This window comes from Takifugu rubripes, chromosome 21 (genome assembly GCF_901000725.2).
Source record: "Takifugu rubripes chromosome 21, fTakRub1.2, whole genome shotgun sequence".
NCBI classification, from domain to species: Eukaryota; Metazoa; Chordata; class Actinopteri; order Tetraodontiformes; family Tetraodontidae; genus Takifugu; species Takifugu rubripes.
The window spans coordinates 2062427-2088491 of record NC_042305.1 but is presented as its reverse complement, the minus strand read 5'-3'; the positions used below and the strand labels follow the sequence as shown (position 1 = coordinate 2088491).

The following is a 26065-nucleotide window of genomic DNA, read 5'->3' as shown; positions in this document are numbered from 1 at the left end:
GAGCTCTGCAGCTCCTTACACACCTGCCACAGGAAGTGCCTGAAGGAGCCGCCTGGCAACAGACAAGTCAGACAGGTTCCAGGGAGACGGAGCTTTAATCCGGGTTCAAGGCCGCATGGGCGGGTATTAAACAGAAAACTGCTGCGGCCCGGTCATGTGACCATCACGGCCCTCAGCACTGAGTGTAACGCCACATTTACACACACAGGACCACAGGTGTTTCATTTAAACCATCCCCTAATCTGCTGAATAGATCTTAGGTTCCTACTGGTGCCGTGGACCTCCTCCCCGGTGAAACGGATGTTGAAAGCGTAGGTGGGGTCCCCCCCGCTGGCCAGTTTGACACACAGCTGTGACGAAGGCACGCAGGCCAGCTGGCGAGCAGCCTGGCAGAAATAGGAGTTCTCTGAAGATCTGATCTCACCTGGAGACAAAATGGAAACATTTAACCAGCCAGGCAGGAAGTCCGATACGGGCGGACTGAGAGGATCAAACGCATCGAGATCAAAGGAATGTGGCACATTCCAGAAGCTTTGGTTCTGGAGCAAAGCAGTCAAAGGGCGGCATACCTCCCACGATCTCAAGCGGGTCCAGCGTTATCTCCGGGGCGGCGTGGTCGGCGGTGCGCTGTACCGTGGCGTTCAGCACTCGGTTCATCACCGTGACTTTGGTGTCGTAGAAGATGAAACCTGTGGACCAGAAACAGGCTAAACGGGTGCCAAGGTCTCAGGAGCCGCCGCTCGGACACGTGCGGTCCGCTGACGCTCACCTTTGGCCTCGCACAACAGCGCCGCGATGCTGTTGCGATACGTCTGCGTCTGCCTCAGCTCCACCAGGGGCAGGAAGAAGTTTTCCAGGGTGTTGTTGAGGGACTGCAGGAGAGCGAAGCGCAGGCGCAGGCTCTCCACCGGCTCGTTGAGCAGACAGGCCACGCGCGGGTCGGCGACGTCGCCGGGCTCGAGGTAGACCTCGTGCGGGATGCAGCCTGGCCGGGGTGATGGCCAGGTGGCGGCACAGCCGGTTGATGTACTGGACCAGGGCGACGTCCATCTCCAGGCTCCACTTGCGACAGGCCTTTTGGGCGTGACGCGTGTCTATACAGGTGCACCTGCGCGGCGTCACGGTCAGTGATCAGGTGTCTGACACAGGCGTCTGATACTCTGAGATATCCAGTCAAAGCTGGGAAGGCTCACCGGTCAAAATGGAGGTCGTAGCCGCACGCCAGTATCGCCCTCCACACGCTGCGGATGTCCTGCTTAGCACGGTCAACGGCAAACTTATGGAAGCCCTCCAGGGTCAGAAATTTCTCTTCCGGGACTAAAAGAGACCGAAATATGCCAGACGGGGAGACTAAAAGGTTACAAGGTTCCTCACGACACACAAAAGAGAACACAAGTTCTAATATTTAGTCTAGAAGGTGGTGACAACACTCCAAAATAGGACTCAAAATAACACTCAAAAACATCTCTACCAACGAGTCTCCAGATGTCGGAGCATCTGGTGATGACCAACCTTCAGCTTTCTTCGGAGGAGACTTCTCCAGATCCTTCTCATCAGACCTGGGCTTCTCGGGAGACTTGGACTTCAGGACAGCCTTCTTCTCGCTCAGCGCCGTCCTGGAAGCAGCACATTTCTTCAGGGTGTCTAAAGGCGGAGCTTTAGCCCTTCTATGGATGACGTACCTGACGCTGTTCAGCACAGACTTTTCCTTGGTCGGTGGTTTGCTGATGGGCCTCTTGGTGCTCATAACTTTACCTTGGTGCTGTTCCTTTCCCGCCTTGCTGTATTTGTTCTTATTAGGCTTGGGAGCACCATATTTCCTGAGAATCTGAAGCAAACAAAAGAGGTCGTTCAACATGGCTGACAGATTCCCCAGGAAATGGCGCCACAGCCTCCGTTTACCTGGGTCAGCTGGTCCTCCAGGACTTTCTTCGGGGGTCTGACACTAGTGAAGAATGTGTGCAGCAGATTTCCAGGGGTCTGCGCATTAATCTGCTCCTTGCTGAGGTAAATTTCAGACACTTTGACGGGCTTGGCAGGCGTGAGACTCAGCATCTGCTCCGAATGCACGCAGCTCTTGAAGATATCTGAGAGGACGTCACTCACGACTGGAGCGATCTTGTCACCTAAAGCAGAGAAAAGTGTGATTCTACGCCACAAGCAGTTCCTGAGTGTCACTGATGTGTCTCTTTTCCTATCACCGCGTCTCACTGGAGCCTATTTTAATGTCTGTTTAACGGTCTTATCTCCACTGTTGCAGGCTGTAAATGGCGGCCAAAGTTAATGTTTATTTCAATAAAGAGTGGAGAGCGTCCTCGAGCTCTTTGGCAACCACTGTAAATATTATCTAACCACCAACCTCTGAGGGACTTGTCCAGGAAGTAGTCTTCGAGAGCGGAGCTGCCCTGCGTGTCGAACAGGCTCTGATTGACCGTGGACGCGGTGAGGATCTCCTCACTGCTCAGCTCCATCAACTCATCCTCTCCGTCCAGGCTGGACAGGCCGATCAGGTCGCTGCTGTTAAAAAGACTCGCGCGGATCTTCTCCACTTTTGCACGAGAACGAACCTAAAAGTTATTAAAGCCAGGTGAGCGTTTGTTTTCTTTCTAAAACGGGTCAAAACGGAGCGATCCTACCTCGATGACAGCGTAGCCCTTGATGGGCCGTGACACGGCTGCGGTGCTCTCCAGCGAAGTGACCGTGTGCATCGAGCCGCCGTCCGACACCGAGGGCGTTTCGGCGCCCTCTAAAGGCTCCCCCAGGCTGCCCAGGCTCCCCAGGCTGCCTGTGCTACACAGGGAGGCATCCAGACTCTCCTGGCTGGAAACAGTCTGCGGGTCCTGCTGTGGGCAAGGACCAAGCAAAGCCACATCGGGGTTAAACGTAGTTGCTAGCAGCTCCTGGCGAACATACGGTGCGGGACGCTGATGTTTGAAGCTAGAAGCTGAGGAGCTCACACTCAAAGCTGGCGTGGCACTGCTGGAGCTGTCGGGACTCTCTGGGCCTTCGTTGTTGAGGAACGGAGGCTCGGCTTCGGGGAGCGCTTTTCCATCCTGAGTGCTACAAACTCCGGCGCCCGTTTTGGCCTTTTTGGGGTCGTCTTCCTGCACGGGGATGAAGATTTCGTCCTTGAAGAGCCCTCCGTGTGCGTTGCATGCCCTGCGGATGGCGTTGCGGACGACAGCCTCCTCCAGGTGTGTGGGGATGCCCGAGAGCACCAGCAGACGACTGTGGGCGGTGGCCCCCACCAGCGCCTGGCAGGCATCCGTCACCGCGTCACACGTCACGCTTAAACCTTGCGGGTCCTTATTGGCGAGGTGGCGCAGGATCATGAGGAGAGTGAGGCAGCGGTGGAACCACAGTATGTCCTCGGGTTTGCCCCCCGCCATGTTCAGCAGGGCGCTGTCGCTCTCCGATACCACCTGGGCGCCGCCGCCGCCCCGTTTCCCCGACACGGCCGCAGCGACGGCGGCGACCGCTCGCTCGCGTTTCATCTTGACCTTCTTGCGTTTGGACAGAAGGCTCGGGCTCTGGGGGGTCTGCCCCGGAGATGACGAGGAGGAGGACGAAGAGTCGCTCAGTGTCGGGGCGCTGGTGGAAGAAAGAGCCCCCGCTGGGGAGGGGCCGACATTGAGTGGAAGCGTCACCTCGGCGACGGCCAAACACACCTCCATCAGAGCGTGGAAGTAAGTGGAGAACCGGCTCTGCTCGGCCCCCAGAGCCAGCGCAACGCTCCCCCCTGAGGATCCTCCTGCTCCAGCCCCCCCAGCGGTCCATCCCTGCGTCTCTTGGTCATAGAGCTTCCGCACTTCTGTCTGCAGGGCCATGAGCACGGCGAGGCAGGGGTTGAGCAGCAAGGCGATGGAGCTGGACAGCCCAGAGGGGCACTTTTGCTGCTCCAGGTGGTGAATCTTCCGCAGAAGCTCAGCCAGCAGGTGGAAAATAAGCTCCTTGATAGATGGGGCGAGGTCAGTTGTCCAGAGTAAACCACCTAAGAACAACAACAACATTCCTTTACTATTAGTAAGGGAGCAGCTGCTGCTCCAGACAGATCGGAGTGTTCGGAGTGCTGTGGAACCCACCCAGCAGCTCCACCACCTGCAGCAGGACAGACGGAGGCACCGTGTCCGGCTCGTCTTCGGAGCGCTCGCTGCTCTCGTCAAGCTTCCACGTTAGCAACTGTTCGGCAAAAGCAATGGCCAAAGGGAACTCCAGCGGCAGAGAGTGAAGCACCAGCACCGCGCCAGGAAGCGGAGACACCCCTGCAACCGAGACAAGTTCCTTCCCTTTTATCTGGGCACGGACTTGAGTTTTAAACATGCTCCACTTCTCTAAAAAGGGCGCATACCTAGTTTGATGTGCACTTTATCAGTGGGTATGATCACGGAGGGATATTGGTTTGTGGTGGGAGGGGGGGTAAGGCCGGTGTTGGTCGGGGAGGCATCCAATGGATAGCACACCGCTTCCATCAGATTCAACTGTCCGTTCCTGCGCACTTTGTGACCCAGGCCGTACACCATGACCCGAGCCCAGGGGGCCTTATAGAGGCTGGAGCTACAGGAGGTGGACAAAAGAGGCATTTTAAAGGTTTCCGTCACCAATGCGCGAATGCTTCTGTGAACTCACTCCTTGCGGCAGCCGAGCTGGCTCTCCTTACACGACACGATCACAAACGCGGCCCCCGGGAAGCTGACGTCCATGCTGACCTTCGACTCGGTCACGGGGAACTCTTCGGATGTAAACTGATCCGGCGCATTCTGTCAAAGGCAAATTCGGAGGGATTAAACGTGGCGAAGCAGGGAGAGCAGGGAGAGGCCGACCCCGACGGTTAAAGGCACCTGCAGGAAGCAGCAGACTTGCTTGGTGAGCTCCAGCAGGCTCTCCTCCCCCTGATGCAAGGCACGAGTGATGGCCACCGTCAGCCACTCCTGGATGGGCTGAGCATTGCCCTGGTAGAAGAGCTCAGAGGGGGAGCAGCTCTGGCCTTGTAGGTTGTGTAGCAGAGACTGACCCAGTAGAATGGAGCTAGAACTAATAGTTCCATCTGAGGGGGGCGGAGGGGCGGGGGAGCATCACAGCAGTCAGCACACACGTATCGGCTACACGATAAATCAGAAATAAGCTACAAGAACATGAATACTGACCGGGCAGGGGTGGAGCCAGCAGCTGATTGGACAAGAGCTGCAGGTGCTCCAAGGTGATGTCCCGGATAGCAGGTATGTGGAACAGACGAGTGAAGGTATGTGGATTCTTGGGGGCGAAGATGTTGAGCAAGGCCATGCGGCAGTACAGCCGAGCAAGAGCGCTCTCGCAACGAAGTAACTCCCTGCGTTGAGATCATTGAGATTTGAACCCATGCTGCAAATGTACCAAATGTGCTCATAGGTCACCTGTGAATCTGGATGTTGGTGCTGTCCAAGGACACCAAGCCATTAGCGGCAGTACGCCGGGAGCCAGCGGGCGGGCGCTCCAGCATTTCAATAGGGTACCAGTACCTCACCAACAGGCCCTCGCTGCGCAGGTAGGTCTCAACCTGCACCAGCTCGTTCACCTGTGCAGACACGCCAGAGACGTGCAAAGACTTTTAAACAGGGTTATGTTGTTGGGAAACGTGAACAGTCACTCCTGTAAAAGACTGCCGCCACCTTCATGGAGCAACTCTGGATCCAACCTCTGAGTAGAAGCCTCCCGTTCTTTCGGGGGCGGCTTTCTAGCATAGTTAGCGTGTCCCTTGTGGCAAAGGGCCAGCTGATATTATTTTCTTTAAGAACTGCTGCAGTCTTAGGAAGCACTTTCCCTTCCTTAGGGCTGCTCATCTGTACACAAGGGCTGAAGGGTCAACCAGTAAAGTGGAGCAATACGCCGCTCCTCAAAGGTCAATGTACAGTGTGTAGAGCGCGCCATCTAGTGGAAGATCATGATCATTGCAGGGGGATTAAACTATCAAGGTTTATTAATATCGTCTCTTCAAGATCAGTATGCCAGATTAAAAGGTTTAACCTGTTAACCAGCCCCCTCATCCCCATTCACTTGGGCACCGGTTCTAACTTCCTCTGTACTCTGATCCAGTGGTGGAGCCTTTGGTCTTCTCCCACTCCATGGTGTGGTTGTCCTGGTTATGATGATTCTGAGCACTTCTTCGTCTTTCCCTGATCTTGTCCGTCTTTGGCTCATTTTCCTTGACATAGTGTGTATTTTTCTGTGTGTTTAGAGAAGCTCCTGTACCAACATGCATGTTTGGTTGCAAGACAGACGGGATATCTCCTAGATGACGCTGCATTTATTTTTGGTTCTGTTGGGTCTTTGTGTTTATGGAGGACAAGGACAATAAGAGAAGCTCCAACCCAACCAGAAACACATGACTGGAAACACAACGTAGCAGCTCACCATGAGAACTGCTCCCATTCTGCATTTCCCTGTGTGGTACTTACAGAATCCACATCCAGCACTACACCGTGCAAGCCGAAGGTCTTCAACATGCCACGGATGGCAAACTTGGGCAAGGCCGTTCCTCCTGTCGTAGTGTTGGTATTGTTGCTCTCCGGACAGCGTATGACCACAGTCAAACCTGAGTCAAACCACAGTTAGTCCCACAGGTAAGGCCGAACGAGCTGAAGCTGCACATGGAGAAGCAGCTTAACGGCACCTTTGCGGACTTTGTCGGTGGTGAACTTATTGGCCTCATCCTTGATATCCTCGATGGTAGGGAGGTAGAGGTCCCGGGGGATTCCTCCATTCTCTTCATAAAGGAACTCCACTGTCTGTCTTGCAATGTCAACCATGCCTGTAGGTCAGTCAACACACCAGTGTCAGAGCTGCCAAACACAACACTAAATATACCAATATCAATACTAACAACGTATAGTTCATTAGAATTCCAATTGAGCTCAGTAATATATATCCTGATTTGACCCGTGAGTGCACGTGCTTATGTTTTAAAGACGTTTTAACTCTTTGTATCCACTTAAAGGTGTGGTTGTGCATTAGAAATGTACAACATATTGAAAACCCTAGTGGCATCAGTGGATGTTGCTCTCAGCATCAGTCTGATGAGCTAAACAGCCGACGGAAATGACGAATCAGCGCCCTCATCGCAGCTTTTTCATGTTTGTGCACGTGACAGCCAGCAGAGGAGTTTTGGTGATGTTAAAAAGCCGACGAGGAGAAAACAGGTGCCGTTTATCTTAGCCAGTACTGAAATTAGCCTAGCTACCCTGTGGACAGGTGAGCTGGGGGCACCCAGAGAGCAGATACAGGACTTGGCTGGTCCGCCTTTAGCTTCGTTTATGGACACATCCGCTGTAACGGTGCTGCCATAAGCATCTACAGTGTCACAGAACCATCCAGGCTGTGTGTATGAGTGCATCCCTTTTATGTATGTGACTGAAGGAGATTCATCAACTCCTCACCGAGCTGCAGAGCTCCTTTAATCTGGTCCAGGCCAGATTTCCTCTCGGCTTCATTGCGAAAGCGCCTACGGATGGTAGGGAACACTTTGGTCTCCCAAGCCTTTACTAGCAAGGCGTAGTGGTCCTCCTAAACAGCCAAACACATGCCAACATATAGGTGAAAGTTGGATTAATATCACGAGATTAGCGTGTAAAATGTGGAGCTCCCACTCACTCTGGGGACATCGTCGTCATCCTCATCATCACTTTCATCATCGGCGATACTAGGAGGATGCGGGTTAGGCCCGGTGGTGACCAGGTTGTCATAGCTCAGCTCAACTTTGTAATGGCACGAGAGGTCACTGTTGTATTCTGCATCGTTGAGAGAGAAAAAGATACGACTTTAATGGATGCATCAATTCACAGTCAATGGGTCAGCCGTCCTCTTTCACGCTTTAGAATGTTTCCAGACCATGTGCAGAATACGCTTGATAAGCGAGCGTTGCACCTACGTTGTTGGGTGACGGCGACGGCAGCAATCCGACAGGGTGGCCCGTGAGACCCAGAGTCTGAAGTCACACTTGCACCTGCGTCGTTGTCGCTGTCTGAAGCCATAGCAAAGGGCAGCGCTTCAAAGTTGGCGCTAATTTCTTCTGCCAAATCCACGCACAGGTCGGCGGCGTTCCTGTGGGCTTGACCTTCTGCGTAGGCAAAAGGCCGACCACCAAAGTTGGCTCGGATCTTTGAGTTCTACAAAGGCGAGAAGCAAAAGCAATCGTTTAAAACTGAAACTAATCAAGTCTTTAATATATATGGTCAAAGTAGTAGAGCAGGGGTGTCCAAACTACGGCCCGCGGGCCAACTGTGGCCCATCGTCCATTTTTAATTGGCCCGCAAGACAAACCCACCTTTTTTTGGATGTGCACCAGAGGCCACATGCCTCCAGCTACGTCCTCCAAAATGGGGAGGAGCCTCTGGCCACCATAGGTGAAGTAGACCCTGCCTTTGGGAGCCTGACCAGGGGGGGGCGGGGTGCACTCAGACCGCTCCCACCCTATACCAGCCACATCGCCTGGTTTGGGCAACATGACATAGTTTTAATAATGGCTGCATCTTAAGAGACCCTTCAATCAAACAAACATTCCAATCTTCAAGACACAAGATGTACCTTTCATTGAAAGGGCACGCAAACACAAAGACAAATCCAGCCAGAAACTCTACTTGAGAAGATTCGGGAGAAAAGGTCTTACCAGGAAGTAAAGCCACGTCCAGTCGGACGCTCTTCCACTGCAGGAGGCTGGAGCCGTTGTAATGCACTGCCCGACCGTTACTGAGGGACAGACGGAGGGATGGCAGTCAGCTCTCAGAGCAGGGACAGGCCAGTGGGGGGGGAGTCAATACAAAAGGAGTCGGCATACTTATGAAACAAACAAGTGCCCACGGGGTTGGTCCATGCTCCATCCCTCTTCTCCGCCTCAGTGGCAAAGCCAAAGGACACAATTGGACCGCTGTCCTCTTCAGAGTCTCCATAGGAGACAATTTCTATCTCCCAGTAAAAGGATGGCGCCTGCATGGGCGGACACAAAGGAATGGCAGCCTCTCTCCACTTCAATGACCACTATGAAAATCTCAATATTCCCACCTGAATTGGTATAGGACTAGTAGCATAGATGAACGTGCCTCTGGGCAGCCCTCCTCCAGCACTCGGATCAGCCAGAAAGGTAACAGAGGTGAGACGGGACGAGAACATGCAGGCGCGGACCGGAGGGAACACTCGTGAAGGACACCAGGTGATCTCTTTGGGCTGAAGGGACAATCCAATCAAGCAGAAGAGTTCAGTAAGCATCCAGTCACGGCTCACAGTGCATTTCAAGACTCTATTACAGTCTATTCAGAGTAGCAGCAAGCTAGTTTTAGCGATCTGTAGTTAGTATAATATCAGTTAGCCCCCAGAAAAACCCTCTCAGTCATCATGGACTTGGTTTTTTGAGCAGCAGAAACACCGAAACTGTCAACTGAAACCTGGCATCTGTCCGTCTGCAGCGGTGGAGGGGGCGGCCGGGCACAGTCCCGATACAGCATTCTCAGCCTTTCACACTGAGCCTCGACGATGCCGAGCCGTTCCCCTGGAAAAGACAACAGCAGTGGGAATGCGTTACAGACCAATCTGACTGAAGGCTGGTGAGCATCCTCACCAGGGCTGCACTCCTGTGCCACCAGGTTGAGGACTTCGACCGCAGCGGGACACTGCTGGATGAACTCCTCGCAGAAAGAGCTGTCCTCCAGAAGCTGAGCCATCACCAGACACGCTCTGAGGAACACAGCAAAAATGTGGGATCCGTCCCATCTGGGAACAACCAAACGGGTCTATAATGGAGTTCCACCAGGCTCCAAACCTAGAAATACTAACCTGCTTCTGATTTCAGCCAGCAGGCGCACTGCAGCCATCACCGGGCTGGAGCCGTCTCCCGTGGCTGGTAAAGAGGTGTGAATGGAGAGGCTGCCCTCCTGTGGCAGGAGCATAGACTGCACCGCTTGTACCACTTTCTCTGTGATCGACAGCTTATAGAGGGGGAGCGCCTGTCGGACGGGGACAACAGTGAGACTCAAAGTGATTATTGGCTGATCAGTGACTGCAGCCGACTCCAACTTACCTCGGATCTGGGCGTGCTCAAGCGTGATATCGGCACCGTCAAGATGTCTGAAGCTTTGCAAGATTTCCTGTATTCACAAGAGGGGAACTTGACTGTTGCGATGCCCTCCTGCTCGTTGATGGACATGACTATGCCCATGCTGCCCAGGACTCCTTTACCCACCACCTGCAGAGTAAAAACACCAACAGATACGCCAAGAATTAAAGATTTCAAAAGCTCACATTGAAGGAAATTGACACGCTGAATGTGACGGCAACAAACCTGGACTTCAGAGCCGATTTTGATAGTTTCTTTGAAGCCACCGAGGGCGCAGAGTGCGGCAACAGCTTGTCGGCCAATAGTCTGTAACTTAGCAAGCTTCCTGCCGCTGCTGCTGCCGTTCTCCAGGATGCTCTCAGCATACTTCCCAATCTGGGGGATGAACATCAGGGCTCGGGAGAGAACCTGGTGCCAATCACCACAAAGACAGCAATAAAGCAGCATGAAACTAACAAAGCACAACGTCATTACTAGACCATTTTCTTACTGGTTTATTTCAAAACGAGGTCAAACATGAGAACTGTGAGAGCGTCCTATGATACTAACTTTTTCAGCAGTGCTGGTCCAGATCTGCGCAGTGTTGGACTCTGGAGCCGTCAGCAGGCTATGCAACAGAGCTATCACCTCTGCTGCCATGCTGTTGGCAACATGGCCACTGATGAAGGGCCTGATGGGGTCTGACCTGTTCGTATGTACAAATGACATACATTAATAATAAAATGCAAGAACGCTATATTAGCGATCTAATGGAGAGCTGTGTAGGCAGCACGTCTCTCCGGTGGTCTTGGGCTCACCTGGCCAGCTCAGCGTTCCTGTCTCTGCACACAGCGGTCTGAGCCGTTTTCTTCTTGTCTCCAGTGGTGAGGCCTCCGGCAGCTTCCTGAGCTAGAGCCTCCACAGGTGGACCCACACTCACTATCAGACCCGACTGAGCCCACTTGTTAGCCTTCCTCAATGCAGCAGAAGCTTCTTCTGTGATCACCTCACAACTACCGCTCTGGAGAGATGTGAGATCCGTGACGTCAGGAGGAAGGAAGGCAGCCTTACAGGCGTTCGGCTGAGCCAGCACTTTACCTTTGTCATGTCTCTGTCCATCTTCACCACTTTTTCCATGTTTGCTCCAGTGCCGAGCCGAAACGGACGTCCCTCTGAACTGCTGCAAAGTGAAACCCAACAGGTTAAATCTCCTCTGGTGAAGTAAGAACAGATGTTTTCCTGGGCACGTACCTGAGGAGGGGCTGTAAAACCTCATGAGACGACTGGTCCTCTCTCTTGTGTATAAATATGGATAATTTACCATCAACTGCCTCTCCCTCCTCCCCAACATCATCCGGCTTCAGGGCTCCTTTAGAAGTGGCACAAGACAGACTCGTGTCTTGCTCCGAAGAGCTGGGGGAGAGTAAGGTCTGGCATCCTGAAAAAGAGGAAGAATGTAACTTTAATGACCGCGCATCTTACCGTCACATCGGAACGTCGAGGGTTTTGTAGGAGACCGACCTGGTACCACATAGTCGGCCAGCTTGGCTAGCAGCAGCGCAGCAATACGTGACGCAGGGTCATTTGCGTCTTGTTGTTCAGTGTCGAGCGTGTTGATGGAGTAGCTCCACGAGGGCAGAGCGACATTCCCGCAGTCCTCAACGCTCATGAGAGGCAGGGCGGCTCGGCACAGCTGCAGGATGATGAGCACCAGCTTTGGAGAAGGCCTCTGGTCCAGAAGCAGAGACAGAAGCTTGGACACACAAGCTGGCTGGCTCAGGATAGCTTTGCCAATGTGGCTCCTGGAATGGAAAGATGACACACGCGACGGGATCACGATGCCGTCCGGGGTGAATGCGTAGAATAAATCAAATAAGGTTTCACCTGGAGAGGTCGTTGAGCAGACTGAGAACATCCTGTAAGGCGTCGTTACCAGCTGCCTGATTCCCGCAGCATTCTGTAGCTCTGGCCAGGTGGTTGGTCAAGAGGCTGGACACCTGTCGCGCCAGACCGGAGTGCACTGCGTCCCTAGACCCACCTGCAAACAGAAACAAAGCAGACGTCCCACCTGAGGTGTCCTCACAACTGTAGCACCCAGCAATTCAGCGTTAATTAACAGATAATCGCTTATCAAATTCATGGCAAACATAAGAACACAGGGCTGATGGGACAGAACCTGGGCACGAGCAGCAACATTCATACAGATTTTAGCTCCCAAGCGTGAAGACTCCCAACACTTTGGGCAGGATCTGTTCGGACAACATACCTTCCACCTTCTCCCATTCGATGCAGCGGTTAGCCAGGACCTGGAACGCGGCCCAAGCCATGGTGGCGACCTTCTGCTTCTTAGTCTGCTTCTCGCTGGAAGAGTTTTCCCTCTGACCGCTTAAACTGCACAAGCTGTCCAGCAGCTGGACGAGGCCACTGCGAACGAGACACTGCTCCTCGCTCCTATCAGGACACAAAATCAAAGTGAAGGTGAGGAACAGGATCAGAGTCATGAATAACGCTGACTTTTCTCACCTGGTGTAGGGGATTGTGCAAAGCAGCCCAATGCTGTTGGCACAAGCGATAGGGTAGCGAGCACATAGCGACACCACAGAGGTCATCGTCTCCCCGAAGGCGTCCTGCACCTGCTCGACCATCCCGCCACAGGTCAACTCCTCGATCCTGCACGGATGGCGCCGTAACACAGCCATTCAGAGACGCACGCGATCGTGTGAATGGTTCAAGGATTAAAACCCATCTTCGCCTACCTCGGGCCCCCTTGCAACACCATAGTTACGGGTCCCACCAGATGGGTGACGCCTCCCACTCTGACAGCGGCAGTGAGCAATTCCCTCATATGAACGAGCGCCTGTTTCCGCGTGCTGCCGCGTCGCCATCGGGTCTGAGCGGCGGACAGGAAACTGCTGCTGGAAACCTGCAGGACAGTCACCAGTTTTTCTCCGTCACCTCAGAATTCAAGTCCACATGTTGACACGTAAGAAGTAACACGGTAGATTATGTACGGCCTGATCGGGAGTGGTTCCAATAAAGGCGAAGAGCTGTCCCAGCAGGACGCTGTACGTTGGTTTGTCACGACTGTCCTCGATGGCCAAAGACTGCAGCAGGGTGAAGGAGCTGCTGCGGTGGCTCGAAGGGTGGTGTCGCCTTCTGCAAGAGTCACAGCAAATACAGAAATGTCAATTCACGACCCCTTCTAGTCACCCGCTCGTGTGAACAACTCAAAAACCTCTGGGGAGCATGGGTAAACTCCACATCCTGGTTAGCAATCATCTCCAGGTCAGAGGGTGCAGACATGCTGCGCAGGAAGACGGGCTGCTTCACCATGGGGTTGACAGACTTGGCATCCGATACAGATTTAGACGCTAAAGAGACGGAAGATTGGCAGGAATGAAAGCTGCTATCCGTGTGGGACCGCACAAGCTGGAGGGAGCCACACACTTTACCTGGACCCGGGGTGCCAGCAGGTGTGTTGGTCAAGCTCCTGCACTGTGAAGCGATGGTAACGTGGAGCAACAGCTCAGAGCGATTCATCAGACTCTTCATCAGGGCCTTGGTCTTGGCCAGAGAGGGGCCGCTTCTCAGGTGACCGGTGTTTACATCTTGAAAGAACTTCTCCCTGATGGTTCCACAAACCAAGTCTTACTAAGCTGAGAGAACACAGTTCAGAAGTGAGAGGACTGAGAAGCACTTGCCTCAATGAAAGGACGACATTTTCCAAATCTCTAAAGTCCAGCGGCACCTCCTTTAAAGAGCAGAGCAGCTCCAGCTCCTTTATCTTGTTCTACAAAACACACAAACCAAAATCAAGCATTTATTGATGAGATGATAATAGATGAGCTCCTATCGTGAAAGCACCTACCTCAAAAAAATGGTAGTCGTGAAAGAAAGGTGTGTTGTTCTCCAGCTTTCCCTGATGGGCCTCGTCCACCTCATTCTGCCACTTCTGCTCCAGTTCTGCAACACTCTGGCGGTCAGAGTGGAAACACACTCAGTAGCACTCTACCATACTGTCATTACTGTGGAAACACACTCAGTAACACTCTACCATACTGTCATTACTGTGGAAACACACTCAGTAGCGCTCTACCATACTGTCATTACTGTGGAAACACACTCAGTAACGCTCTACCATACTGTCATTACTGTGGAAACACACTCAGTAACGCTCTACCATACTGTCTTTACTGTGGAAACACACTCAGTAACGCTCTACCATACTGTCATTACTGTGGAAACACACTCAGTAACACTCTACCATACTGTCATTACTGTGGAAACACACTCAGTAGCGCTCTACCATACTGTCATTACTGTGGAAACACACTCAGTAGCGCTCTACCATACTGTCATTACTGTGGAAACACACTCAGTAGCGCTCTACCATACTGTCATTACTGTGGAAACACACTCAGTAACGCTCTACCATACTGTCTTTACTGTGGAAACACACTCAGTAACGCTCTACCATACTGTCATTACTGTGGAAACACACTCAGTAACACTCTACCATACTGTCATTACTGTGGAAACACACTCAGTAGCGCTCTACCATACTGTCATTACTGTGGAAACACACTCAGTAGCGCTCTACCATACTGTCATTACTGTGGAAACACACTCAGTAGCGCTCTACCATACTGTCATTACTGTGGAAACACACTCAGTAACGCTCTACCATACTGTCATTACTGTGGAAACACACTCAAGTAACGCTCTACCATACTGTCATTACTGTGGAAACACACTCAGTAACGCTCTACCATACTGTCATTACTGTGGAAACACACTCAGTAACGCTCTACCATACTGTCATTACTGTGGAAACACACTCAGTAACACTCTACCATACTGTCATTACTGTGGAAAACACACTCAGTAACGCTCTACCATACTGTCATTACTGTGGAAACACACTCAGTAACGCTCTACCATACTGTCATTACTGTGGAAACACACTCAGTAAGCACTCTACCATACTGTCATTACTGTGGAAACACACTCAGTAAGCGCTCTACCATACTGTCATTACTGTGGAAACACACTCAGTAACACTCTACCATACTGTCATTACTGTGGAAACACACTCAGTAACGCTCTACCATACTGTCATTACTGTGGAAACACACTCAGTAACGCTCTACCATACTGTCATTACTGTGGAAACACACTCAGTACCGCTCTACCATACTGTCATTACTGTGGAAACACACTCAGTAGCGCTCTACCATACTGTCATTACTGTGGAAACACACTCAGTAGCGCTCTACCATACTGTCATTACTGTGGAAACACACTCAGTAACGCTCTACCATACTGTCATTACTGTGGAAACACACTCAGTAACACTCTACCATACTGTCATTACTGTGGAAACACACTCAGTAACGCTCTACCATACTGTCATTACTGTGGAAACACACTCAGTAACGCTCTACCATACTGTCATTACTGTGGAAACACACTCAGTAGCGCTCTACCATACTGTCATTACTGTGGAAACACACTCAGTAGCACTCTACCATACTGTCATTACTGTGGAAACACACTCAGTAACGCTCTACCATACTGTCATTACTGTGGAAACACACTCAGTAACGCTCTACCATACTGTCATTACTGTGGAAACACACTCAGTAACGCTCTACCATACTGTCATTACTGTGGAAACACACTCAGTAACGCTCTACCATACTGTCATTACTGTGGAAACACACTCAGTAACGCTCTACCATACTGTCATTACTGTGGAAACACACTCAGTAACACTCTACCATACTGTCATTACTGTGGAAACACACTCAGTAACGCTCTACCATACTGTCATTACTGTGGAAACACACTCAGTAACGCTCTACCATACTGTCATTACTGTGGAAACACACTCAGTAGCACTCTACCATACTGTCATTACTGTGGAAACACACTCAGTAGCACTCTACCATACTGTCATTACTGTGGAAACACACTCAGTAACACTCTACCATACTGTCATTACTGTGGAAACACACTCAGTAACACGCTACCATACTGTCATTACTGTGGAAACACACTCAGTAGCGCTCTACCATACTGTCATTACTGTGGAAACACACTCAGTAACGCTCTACCATACTGTCATTACTGTGGAAACACACTCAGTAACGCTCTACCATACTGTCATTACTGTGGAAACACACTCAGTAGCGCTCTACCATACTGTCATTACTGTGGAAACACACTCAGTAACGCTCTACCATACTGTCATTACTGTGGAAACACACTCAGTAACGCTCTACCATACTGTCATTACTGTGGAAACACACTCAGTAACGCTCTACCATACTGTCATTACTGTGGAAACACACTCAGTAACGCTCTACCATACTGTCATTACTGTGGAAACACACTCAGTAACACTCTACCATACTGTCATTACTGTGGAAACACACTCAGTAACACTCTACCATACTGTCATTACTGTGGAAACACACTCAGTAACACGCTACCATACTGTCATTACTGTGGAAACACACTCAGTAACACTCTACCATACTGTCATTACTGTGGAAACACACTCAGTAACGCTCTACCATACTGTCACTACTGTGGAAACACACTCAGTAACGCTCTACCATACTGTCATTACTGTGGAAACACACTCAGTAACGCTCTACCATACTGTCATTACTGTGGAAACACACTCAGTAACACTCTACCATACTGTCACTACTGTGGAAACACACTCAGTAACACTCTACCATACTGTCATTACTGTGGAAACACACTCAGTAACACTCTACCATACTGTCATTACTGTGGAAACACACTCAGTAACACTCTACCATACTGTCACTACTGTGGAAACACACTCAGTAACACTCTACCATACTGTCATTACTGTGGAAACACACTCAGTAACGCTCTACCATACTGTCATTACTGTGGAAACACACTCAGTAACGCTCTACCATACTGTCATTACTGTGGAAACACACTCAGTAACACTCTACCATACTGTCATTACTGTGGAAACACACTCAGTAACGCTCTACCATACTGTCATTACTGTGGAAACACACTCAGTAACGCTCTACCATACTGTCATTACTGTGGAAACACACTCAGTAGCGCTCTACCATACTGTCATTACTGTGGAAACACACTCAGTAACGCTCTACCATACTGTCATTACTGTGGAAACACACTCAGTAACACTCTACCATACTGTCATTACTGTGGAAACACACTCAGTAGCACTCTACCATACTGTCATTACTGTGGAAACACACTCAGTAACACTCTACCATACTGTCATTATTGTGGAAACACACTCAGTAGCGCTCTACCATACTGTCATTATTGTCCTGTCAGCCTCGCCAGCGTTCACCTGCAATCTCACTCACTCCAAGAAGACTTTTAACATAAAACGTCCTCATCAGCCATCATGCTCCTGTCCACCATCTGTCCCGTGTGGTGAGTTTAAAACCTCCTTTTGATGAATTTGTCTTAATTTACATTAAAGATATTAAATCTATTTCAACTCTCTTTTTAAAAAACAACCCTTCACACTTCTGTAGCCAGGAAACATGTATCTGTTGGGCTACTTCACACATAACTTCCCTCGAGTGCACCTGAAGACTGTGTGATTCAGCAATACAGCAGCTCACCTGTAGCTGGCGCTCCATAGCATTGATCTTCTTAAAGGTCTCGGCCATGATCTTGCAGAGCAAGTCGTACTCCTCCGTGTGATCCTCTCGGTACTGATAGTTGACGAGGGATTGGAGGGCGTCCATCAGGCTTAGATGTTTAATGACACACGACACGATGACCTCCTCCATCACATCGGGCCTGATCACCTCCCTGACAGAAAAAGCAATTGAGGAGGAGTTACTTTCTGAATGGAAACAGAACTTTCCCTTTGAAATTTCAACAAAACTAGACATGTTTTCATATTCACATTAGAACAGAACTGAAAAAAAAAATCTTTAAATATCGTGTGGAATTATTTCCCCGCTTGGCACGATTCTGGCAACACTGGTGACGGGACGGCGTGTCCTGCTTACTTGATGCTTGGACGGAACTGCGGTCGAGCTCTCCCAGACACCTCTCTCAGCCTACCCATGATGCCCGGAGGCAAGCGGATGCGAGGCAAGTCAAAATAGGAGCCTGGCATAATTCCCGGGGGTGGGATCAGCATATCGGCAGGGTAGGTGAACTCCTGGTCCTCTTCAATGGTGAGTGGCAGAGGCGATGGACTGGGCGTCAGGGCTGGAGAGATGGCCCCATTTGCTTCTACCTGCCACTGACATCTAAAAAAAACCATATATATACATATATATCAGCTTCAGAAAATGCAGTACTGTGGGATGTGAGTAAAGGATGTTTTTAGCAGCAATACCGCTGTAGCAGCTTGGAGCAGAGCAGATCGTGACAGGCCTCCTCCTCTTTTGTCACCTCTGGGCCGTTATACAAAATCCGGAGCATTGAACAGGCCAGCACCGACAGCCCGAGTGCAAGGTCGGCCAGAAAGGGAAGACCTCCAGAAACATCCTCCGAGGACTCCTGAAAAGCACCATCACAAAAGGGTCACATCACGCATTCATCCGCCTCTCCTGTCTGCATCAAAGCCTGAACTCTCGGCTGTCCGACTGAGCTGCCCTGAGTGAAGCTCCTGCATAAGGATGGGACATGAATCACCATGGCAACAGGTGGAAACATGCCTCCAGCCTCCTACTTCTCTCCAGTGGAGTTGAAACTATCCATGGCCGCAGATGCAGAACGTGAAAAAGACTCAGATGTTTAAAAAAGAAGGGTCCATAAGCAGGAATGGCAGGAAAACGTGAGAGATAATTCATCATCTACCAAAGAAATGTCTCCACCAGTCAGGAGGAGTGACTGTAAGACTGCCTGGGTCAGGAGACACCAGTCAGGGAGCTCTTTCACAGGTTGTTGGCCACCAGGTATCTCCAGAGGCTGATAAAGCTTGTATTAATCATCATTTTGGTTTTCATGAACTGGGATGGGCTGTAGGCTAATATTTAAAGATTCCCGTAACAGTAATTTAATCAAAAAAAACCAACAAAAACCAAACCGTACTGTTTTACTGATTGATTATTCTGAGCAACAAATACAGAGACATTGGCTTCAGAGGCTTACCTGAGCTCTAACAGTGCAGGAGAAGCCCCACATGGCTTTATCGGGGGTGTTGTGCTCACGACCACTCCTCATCTCAAAGGAAAAAGTCACAGTGTCTCCTTCAACCTACAGCAGGATGCAGAAGGAACATCAGGTTCTGGAATGACCTGTGTGTGGTTGTTGTGTTAGCGAGGCTTGCTTTTACCTTGACCAAGTCTTTAGGCCAGCCCGTCCCTAAAACGCTGCGGCTGCCATATCCCAGAGTGTTCCCTCCGTACTCCGTCACTTTACGGCTGTTGGTGTTGGGGCCGGCATAAATAACCAGCTGAGATATCAGAGAGGAGCTTTAGTGACCCAGTAAGGACGGAGGACGTACGTACGACACAAGCGTTGGCCGAACATACCTTGTCGTAATCGTACTGGGAGAAGCAGCGAGAGTCAAAGCGCAGGTAGAGACAGCGAGCGCCTGGAATGTGGACCGTCTCCTTGAATTTGTAATTGTCTCTCACAGGGTGAACTGTCTCCACCGTCTTCCCAGCAGCCCACGGGGCGGGAATCTTCAGTCCTGTCAGGAAACCCGGCTCTTCGCATTCATCAAGGACTCTGACATCAAATAAACAAAGGGTTGGTTGTTTTTCCCCCCAGGAACTTTTCATTATCTTTTCATCAGTGTCCAGACATGAAAGTTTCTCCTGAGTACTAAAGGTTTCCGCTATGGAGTCGAGTCGGATATCGCCATTAACAATGCAAGTAGCTGAAATGATTAGATCCCAAACGAGGGGCACCGGATCCTTGTTTTGTGTCGCGACGTCTCCCTTGATGCAAAGAAGACAACAGAGAGTGAAAGTGGAAAGAAGGGGAGGGGTGAGAGACAGAGAGAGCCAGAGAGAGAGAGCCAGAGACACAGAGAGAGAGAGAGAGAGAGACACACACACAGAGAGAGAGAGAGAGAGACACACACAGAGACACAGAGAGAGAGCCAGAGACGGAGAGAGAGAGAGCCAGAGACACAGAGAGAGAGAGAGAGAGCCAGAGACACAGAGAGAGAGAGAGACAGAGAGACACAGAGGGAGACAGAGAGAGAGAGCCAGAGACACAGAGAGACACAGAGAGAGAGAGAGAGTTGATTATTTTGCTTTAGAAAACGTACTTGTCTTCAGCAGAACGGGGCTTTGCCCCCTGAACCAGAGAGCCACTCATCAGTTGTGGTTCATCGGTGAAAAGGGGAGACTGCGTCTTCAACAACAGGGCCGTCTGTGACACCAACAAAGAAGAACGTTGAGAAGGACGTTGGCTTTTATTTCCAAATCTGATCAAAAGCACCGCGGCGGATCCCGACCTGGCTGGTGTAGAGGACCAGCTGCACCAGCTGAGGCATTAAGGCATCAGCAAGCGTGAGCGTCTGCAGGTTGGGGTGCATCAAAGTGGTGAGCAACACCGGCAGCAGGTGCCCAAGCATGGTGGCCTTGGTTACCTGCTCCAAGCCTCTCAGCCTGAACAATGACAGAGAACAAACGCAGTAGAAACAGCACAGAAACAGAAGCTTGTTACTCATAGTTTGGCCTCTTGTATCTACAAACACACTTTAGTCTGGTTTTAGGGTGTTTGAAAGGTGTTTGAACATTACCTGGTCTCTTTGTCTGTGATGTCACTGTTAATGAGGGCGGTGGTGACCTGCTGAAGGGTCTCCAGCACTTCGTCACATCCCACGAGGACCTTAGTTGCTAGGGAGAGGATACAGCTCTGCAGCTCCTGGCAACACACAACGCATAGGCCCACACTTACGTAACCACTGCCTAAATGTCCACGCGTGGCATTTTAAACTGCATTTATTCAGGGCAAGAAAAGAACCGGACCATCATTACAGACTCAACACCCTGTGTGTGAAGAGGTAGGCGTATTTAAAGGGGATGTTTACCTGTACCTTTAATGTTTCCCCCTGGAGGGAGCTGTCACTGTCGTCACCCTCGTCCGATCGGATAAGAATTGTGTTGCTAAGGAGGTGGTTCTGAACAGCCATGAGGTAACGGAGACTCGGCGAGACCACCTACAGACAAGCAGAACCATATCCGGGGTGATCTCAGTAAAGGCAGGTCCAGTTTGGCTCTGCTGAGCTGCGACTCGTACCGGCACCGTGGAGAGCAGTTTCTGGAAATCGTCCCGGGCAACCGTCTGACATTTAGTCACCAGCAGACACGATTCCCGGACTACAGTCTTGAGGATGCAGTGCAGCAGGTCGTCGGCCAGTCTGAGCGGGAGAGAAGACGCGTGGCTCATGTGCTGGTTAAAACCTTCCTCTTTGAAAAAGCTGATTGTTGCTAATTCTGTAGTCCCAGTTATTATCATAGACAGACAGATTATCGTATTTAGGGGGTCGTCTAATCGTTAGGTCACATTTTAGCTATGCTGCTATAGGCCGAGGCTGCCGGGGTCCAGAACCATGATCACCTGACAGGCCTCTGTCACCCCACTGGGTCATGGTTTCCTCTCCTCTCCTCTCCCTCATCTCTCCTCTCCTCTCCTCTCCTCTCCTCTCCTCTCCTCTCCTCTCCTCTCCTCTCCTCTCCTCTCCTCCTTTCCCCTCCCTCATCTCTCCTCTCCCTCTCCTCCTCTCCCCTCCCCTCCCTCATCTCTCCTCTCCCTCTCCTCCTCTCCCCTCCTCCTCTCCCCTCCCCCTCTCCCCTCTCCTCCCCTCCCCTCTCCCCTCCCCTCCCTAAAATAGAATAAATTAAAAATAGAATATAAATATAAAATATAAAACTCTGAAAATGTAAATAAATGAATAGATGGATGAATGAACTGAATGAATGGATGTCCCAGTATTATGTTATTGCAGTGTTGTTCCAGTCCTTCTGTTGGCCCTCCTTCCCCCCAGTGAGGAGTTGAACAGTCTGATAGCTCGGGGGATGAATGAGTTCCCCAGTCTGTTGGTCCTGAACTTGGGGAGGCGCAGCCTCTGGCTGATCAGGCTTCTCTGGCTGTGGATGACAGTGTGCAGAGGGTGGCGGACATTGTCCATGATGCTCCGCAGCTTGTCAATAGTTCTCCTCTCTGCCACTGTCGCCAGAGGTTTCAGCTTCATCCCCACCACCGAGCTGGCCCGCCTGATCAGCTTCTCCAGCCTGGAGAGGTCCGCTTTTGTCACACTCCCCCCCCAGCACACCACAGCGTAGGACAGGATGCTGGCGACCACAGACTGGTAGAACATCCAGAGGAGTTTCCTGCAGATGTTGAAGGATCTGAGTCTCCTCAGGAAGTACATCCTGCTCTGGGTCTTCTTGTAGCTGCCTTGTGTTGCTTGTCCAGTCCAGCCTGTTGTCCAGCCACAGCCCAAGATATTTGTAGGTCTGCACGCCCTCCACCTCCTCCGTTCCTATCTGAACTGGTCTAGGTCTCGGTCGGTCCCTCCCAAAGTCAATGACCAGTTCTTTAGTTTTGGAGGTGTTGAGCTGCAGGCTGTTGTTGTGGCACCAGGCAACAAAGTCCCTCACCAGGCACCGGTACTCCTCCTCTTCGTCGTCTCTGATACATCCAACGATGGCTGTGTCATCTGCAAACTTCTGGATATGACACATTTCGGAGTTGTAACAGAAGTCCGAGGTGTACAGAGTGAAGAGGATGGGGGACAGCACAGTCCCCTGTGGAGCCCCGATGCTGCTGACCACAGTGTCAGACGTGATGTCCTTCATCCTGACGAACTGCGGCCTGTCGGTGAGGTAGCTGGAGATCCAAGCAACCGGGCAGGGGTCCACTCGCATCTGTAGAAGCTTGTCGTGTAGGACAAGGGGCTGGATCGTGTTGAAGGCACTCAAGAAATCCAAAAAGAGGATTCTCGCTGTGCCACTCCCCTTGTCCAGATGCGAGTGGACTCGGTGCAGCAGGTAGATGATGGCGTCCTCTACACCGACCTTGTCCCGGTAGGCGAACTGTAAGGAGTCCTCAGCGTGCTGCACCTGGGGCCTGAGGAGGTTGAGGAAGAGCCGCTCCAGAGTCTTCATCAGATGTGAGGTGAGTGCCACCGGCCGGAAGTCATTCAGCTCACTCGGTCTGTTCTTCTTGGGGACTGGAATGACGCAGGACGTCTTCCATAAGGTGGGCACTTTCCCCAGCTCCAGGCTGAGGTTGAAGACCCGTTGTAGTGGCTCCCCGAGTTCAGCAGCGCAGGTCTTGAGGAGCCGGGGACAGACTCAGAATGCAGAATGTAAACTGTATAAAAGTTCACTTTCCCAGAAACAGTTGCAGTCTCATTATGGGCTGTAACTGTAGGAGCTCCAGCTTATGTCATTAGAATCTACATGATTTACTTTATTCATGCTTTTAGTGCTCTTTTGACTGAATTTTACAAGGTAAAAATGTACCTTCTCTGCCCCCAATAAAAGAGTTCCTCTGTGTTCTAAGAGTTTAAAGAAATGCATTTAAAAAACTTAAAAGGAGGCCATATTTCCTACAAAAGCCTGGTTTGACCAGCAAGTCTGGCTCATTAACAGTTATTGATGAGCTCTTTTTCTGTGATATCTGCCATTTAAGCCCTAAAAAGCTATTTAAGGGTCGTTTTCCTTCCACTTCTCAATCACCGACGTGTCCAACTTCACAGGACCTGCCCAAAGGTTCCCGTTTCTGTCATCCTCGCAAAAACGGACTAAAAGGACGCTTCTCCGGGTCATCCAGCTCACGGTGTCCAGGCAGCTCACTTTCTCTGTCGGGTAGACGATCTTCCCACAGCGGGCGCACTGAGGGTTCATCCTCGGAACCTCCTCCGCGGTCTCCTCCGCTTCTTTAAAACAGATATAGTTGACCTAGACCAGTTCAGCCAAGCGCCACAAGTTCCAGCAAACGTTTGACAACCAGCAGCAACGACAAAATGTAGAGATACAAGTCAGTAGGAGACAGACGGAGCCTCTGTGGACGCACGAAGGAGCCGCGTCCGGGCTGGAGACTCGCTGATGCTGCGCTGACAACAACCGTCAGTGACAAGCTAGCGAGAGTGAGCTCACGAGACCGGAAACTAGCGACAGGAACCGGAAGTAAACAAAGGAGCAGACAACTTTGCGTTCAAGTTTCAAATATGCAAATAAAGAGTAAAATAAAAAATACATTTAAAGGATATATGAACATGTGACTTAATAACATATGAAAGAGGATATATGAACCTATGACTTAATAACACATGAAAGAGGATATATGAACCTATGACTTAATAACATATGAAAGAGGATATATGAACATGTGACTTAATAACATATGAAAGAGGATATATGAACCTATGACTTAATAACACATGAAAGAGGATATATGAACCTATGACTTAATAACATATGAAAGAGGATATATGAACATGTGGTTTTCCCACTATAACACACACACATACACACATCAGTATCAGTGTTCCAAATCCTGTTTTCTTTTTCTGCCAGCTCTTCCTCGAGCAATTACCCCACATCTTGCGCATGTCCCGCCCTGCTGAGGCAGAGCCGTACTGGGATGGAGCGTTACCGCGGCGATCCAGCTCAGTGGGCTCCATTGCCTCGGCTGAGGAGTACGACAGTGTGAAGTCCTGCAGTGAGCTGATGTTTGAGAAACAGTCTGGGAGACACGGACTGGTGACCCGAGTCACACACGCTGCCAGTACGTTTCCAGAAACATTTAAACACATGAGATATAGAAGCATAAGTAGCTTCATTTGAGTTCTGAGCTTTGGTGTCTGTGTGGAGCTGTGAAACCACAAGAAGAGGGAGGAGCCATCAGCTGTACGCAGAGATCAAGCCGGCTGTGGATGGAGCCACTACATCATTAAACACATGCGCAACGAGAACGACTACAATGAGCTCAGAGGGTTCAAACAGAGTCCTCAACCCAAAGTCTGATTTAAAAAGATCAAAAGTGGCGTAAATGTCTGGTCCTGACAGGAGAAGGATAACTGGAGCGGCATCGCTCGTACAGTAGACCGACTCTGCCTCTTCCTGGTTACCCCGGTGATGACCTTTGGCACCGTAATCATCTTTCTGAGGGGAATCTGTAACCAACCTCCTCATCTGCCCTTCAAAGGAGACCCGCATGACTCCAGAGAGGAGAACCCACGCCTGCTGTGATGCACACACACAGCCAGGGCTTTTTCCATCGCCATCGTTTCTCTGGGGGAAATGTTGCATTTCTTTATCTTAATAACAACAAATCTTTAGTTTGTTCTATAGGAGCTCCATATGTTTAGTGTCAAAGACTTCTTAGATTGTGTTCACTGCTGGCACATAAAGAAAAATGCTTTGATTTTACTAAAGTGACACAAACCCATCTCAACACTGTTTTTTATATCCTCTATATTATTGTGCGTAGTCTGTGTAACTGTTGTGCTTTATTTCTGCTGGCTTCTTGAATGTGATGTAAACCAGCCTGACATAATACCAGTTGAGTACTTTATTTTATGTTGCCAAAGGTTTAAAAACAGCCTGACAGAATAAGAAATTGTGAAAATTTAGAGGATGAATTATACCTGCTGGTATCTGATCTTGAACAGCAAATTTTATAGGGAAGTGAAATAATGTTTGGACCTCTTATCAGGCAAAGAGAAAGTTGTTAAGAACTGCTCTAAAAATACCACCTCAGGGGGACTATATCCAAATCTCTCCGTTTACTGATGGGGCGTTGAAACGTCAATACGCGGATTCATACATTTAGAACTGGACGTTGCACCAGAACTGGAAGCGCGGACTGATACTCTAATTTTTCATCTATGGAGGGAGCAGACGGCAGATGTTTCCACAGATGCTCTTCACCAGTGGTCAGTGAGTGATGCAGCAGATAAGCGGGAGTTGACTGGCTTCTACCAGAAATGTCTCAATGTCTCCAGCCCATAGTGTGGATTCTCTACGAGATCAGACAGCAGCTTCA

At 50.4% G+C, this 26065-nt stretch overlaps 1 protein-coding gene across 1 annotated transcript in view; it reads right to left on the bottom strand.

The window, feature by feature from the left end:
* LOC115247502 (probable E3 ubiquitin-protein ligase HECTD4) overlaps nt 1-21495 on the bottom strand; it is a 26407-nt gene extending 4912 nt beyond the window's left edge. Inside the window, 57 exon segments of the mRNA XM_029829393.1 lie at nt 1-52; nt 269-424; nt 570-689; nt 770-977; nt 979-1108; nt 1194-1317; nt 1513-1616; nt 1683-1828; nt 1903-2126; nt 2360-2567; nt 2637-2843; nt 2958-3991; nt 4083-4262; nt 4349-4554; nt 4627-4757; nt 4839-5044; nt 5145-5326; nt 5391-5551; nt 6432-6568; nt 6647-6784; nt 7410-7536; nt 7624-7760; nt 7901-8138; nt 8297-8460; nt 8639-8718; nt 8807-8955; nt 9031-9192; nt 9411-9514; nt 9584-9699; nt 9799-9968; nt 10043-10207; nt 10304-10486; nt 10628-10763; nt 10876-11078; nt 11156-11237; nt 11309-11495; nt 11579-11859; nt 11942-12095; nt 12324-12508; nt 12581-12727; nt 12814-12980; nt 13069-13213; nt 13293-13428; nt 13510-13682; nt 13759-13847; nt 13926-14030; nt 17713-17905; nt 18109-18354; nt 18444-18607; nt 19202-19306; nt 19386-19505; nt 19585-19783; nt 20331-20434; nt 20520-20673; nt 20808-20932; nt 21099-21227; nt 21308-21495. The exon segment at nt 1-52 is cut by the window's left edge and continues 52 nt beyond it. Of these exon segments, the coding sequence (XP_029685253.1) occupies nt 1-52; nt 269-424; nt 570-689; nt 770-977; nt 979-1108; nt 1194-1317; nt 1513-1616; nt 1683-1828; nt 1903-2126; nt 2360-2567; nt 2637-2843; nt 2958-3991; nt 4083-4262; nt 4349-4554; nt 4627-4757; nt 4839-5044; nt 5145-5326; nt 5391-5551; nt 6432-6568; nt 6647-6784; nt 7410-7536; nt 7624-7760; nt 7901-8138; nt 8297-8460; nt 8639-8718; nt 8807-8955; nt 9031-9192; nt 9411-9514; nt 9584-9699; nt 9799-9968; nt 10043-10207; nt 10304-10486; nt 10628-10763; nt 10876-11078; nt 11156-11237; nt 11309-11495; nt 11579-11859; nt 11942-12095; nt 12324-12508; nt 12581-12727; nt 12814-12980; nt 13069-13213; nt 13293-13428; nt 13510-13682; nt 13759-13847; nt 13926-14030; nt 17713-17905; nt 18109-18354; nt 18444-18607; nt 19202-19306; nt 19386-19505; nt 19585-19783; nt 20331-20434; nt 20520-20673; nt 20808-20932; nt 21099-21227; nt 21308-21457 (9728 nt within the window). The 5' untranslated portion in view covers nt 21458-21495.
* Between the last annotated feature and the right edge of the window lie 4570 nt (nt 21496-26065).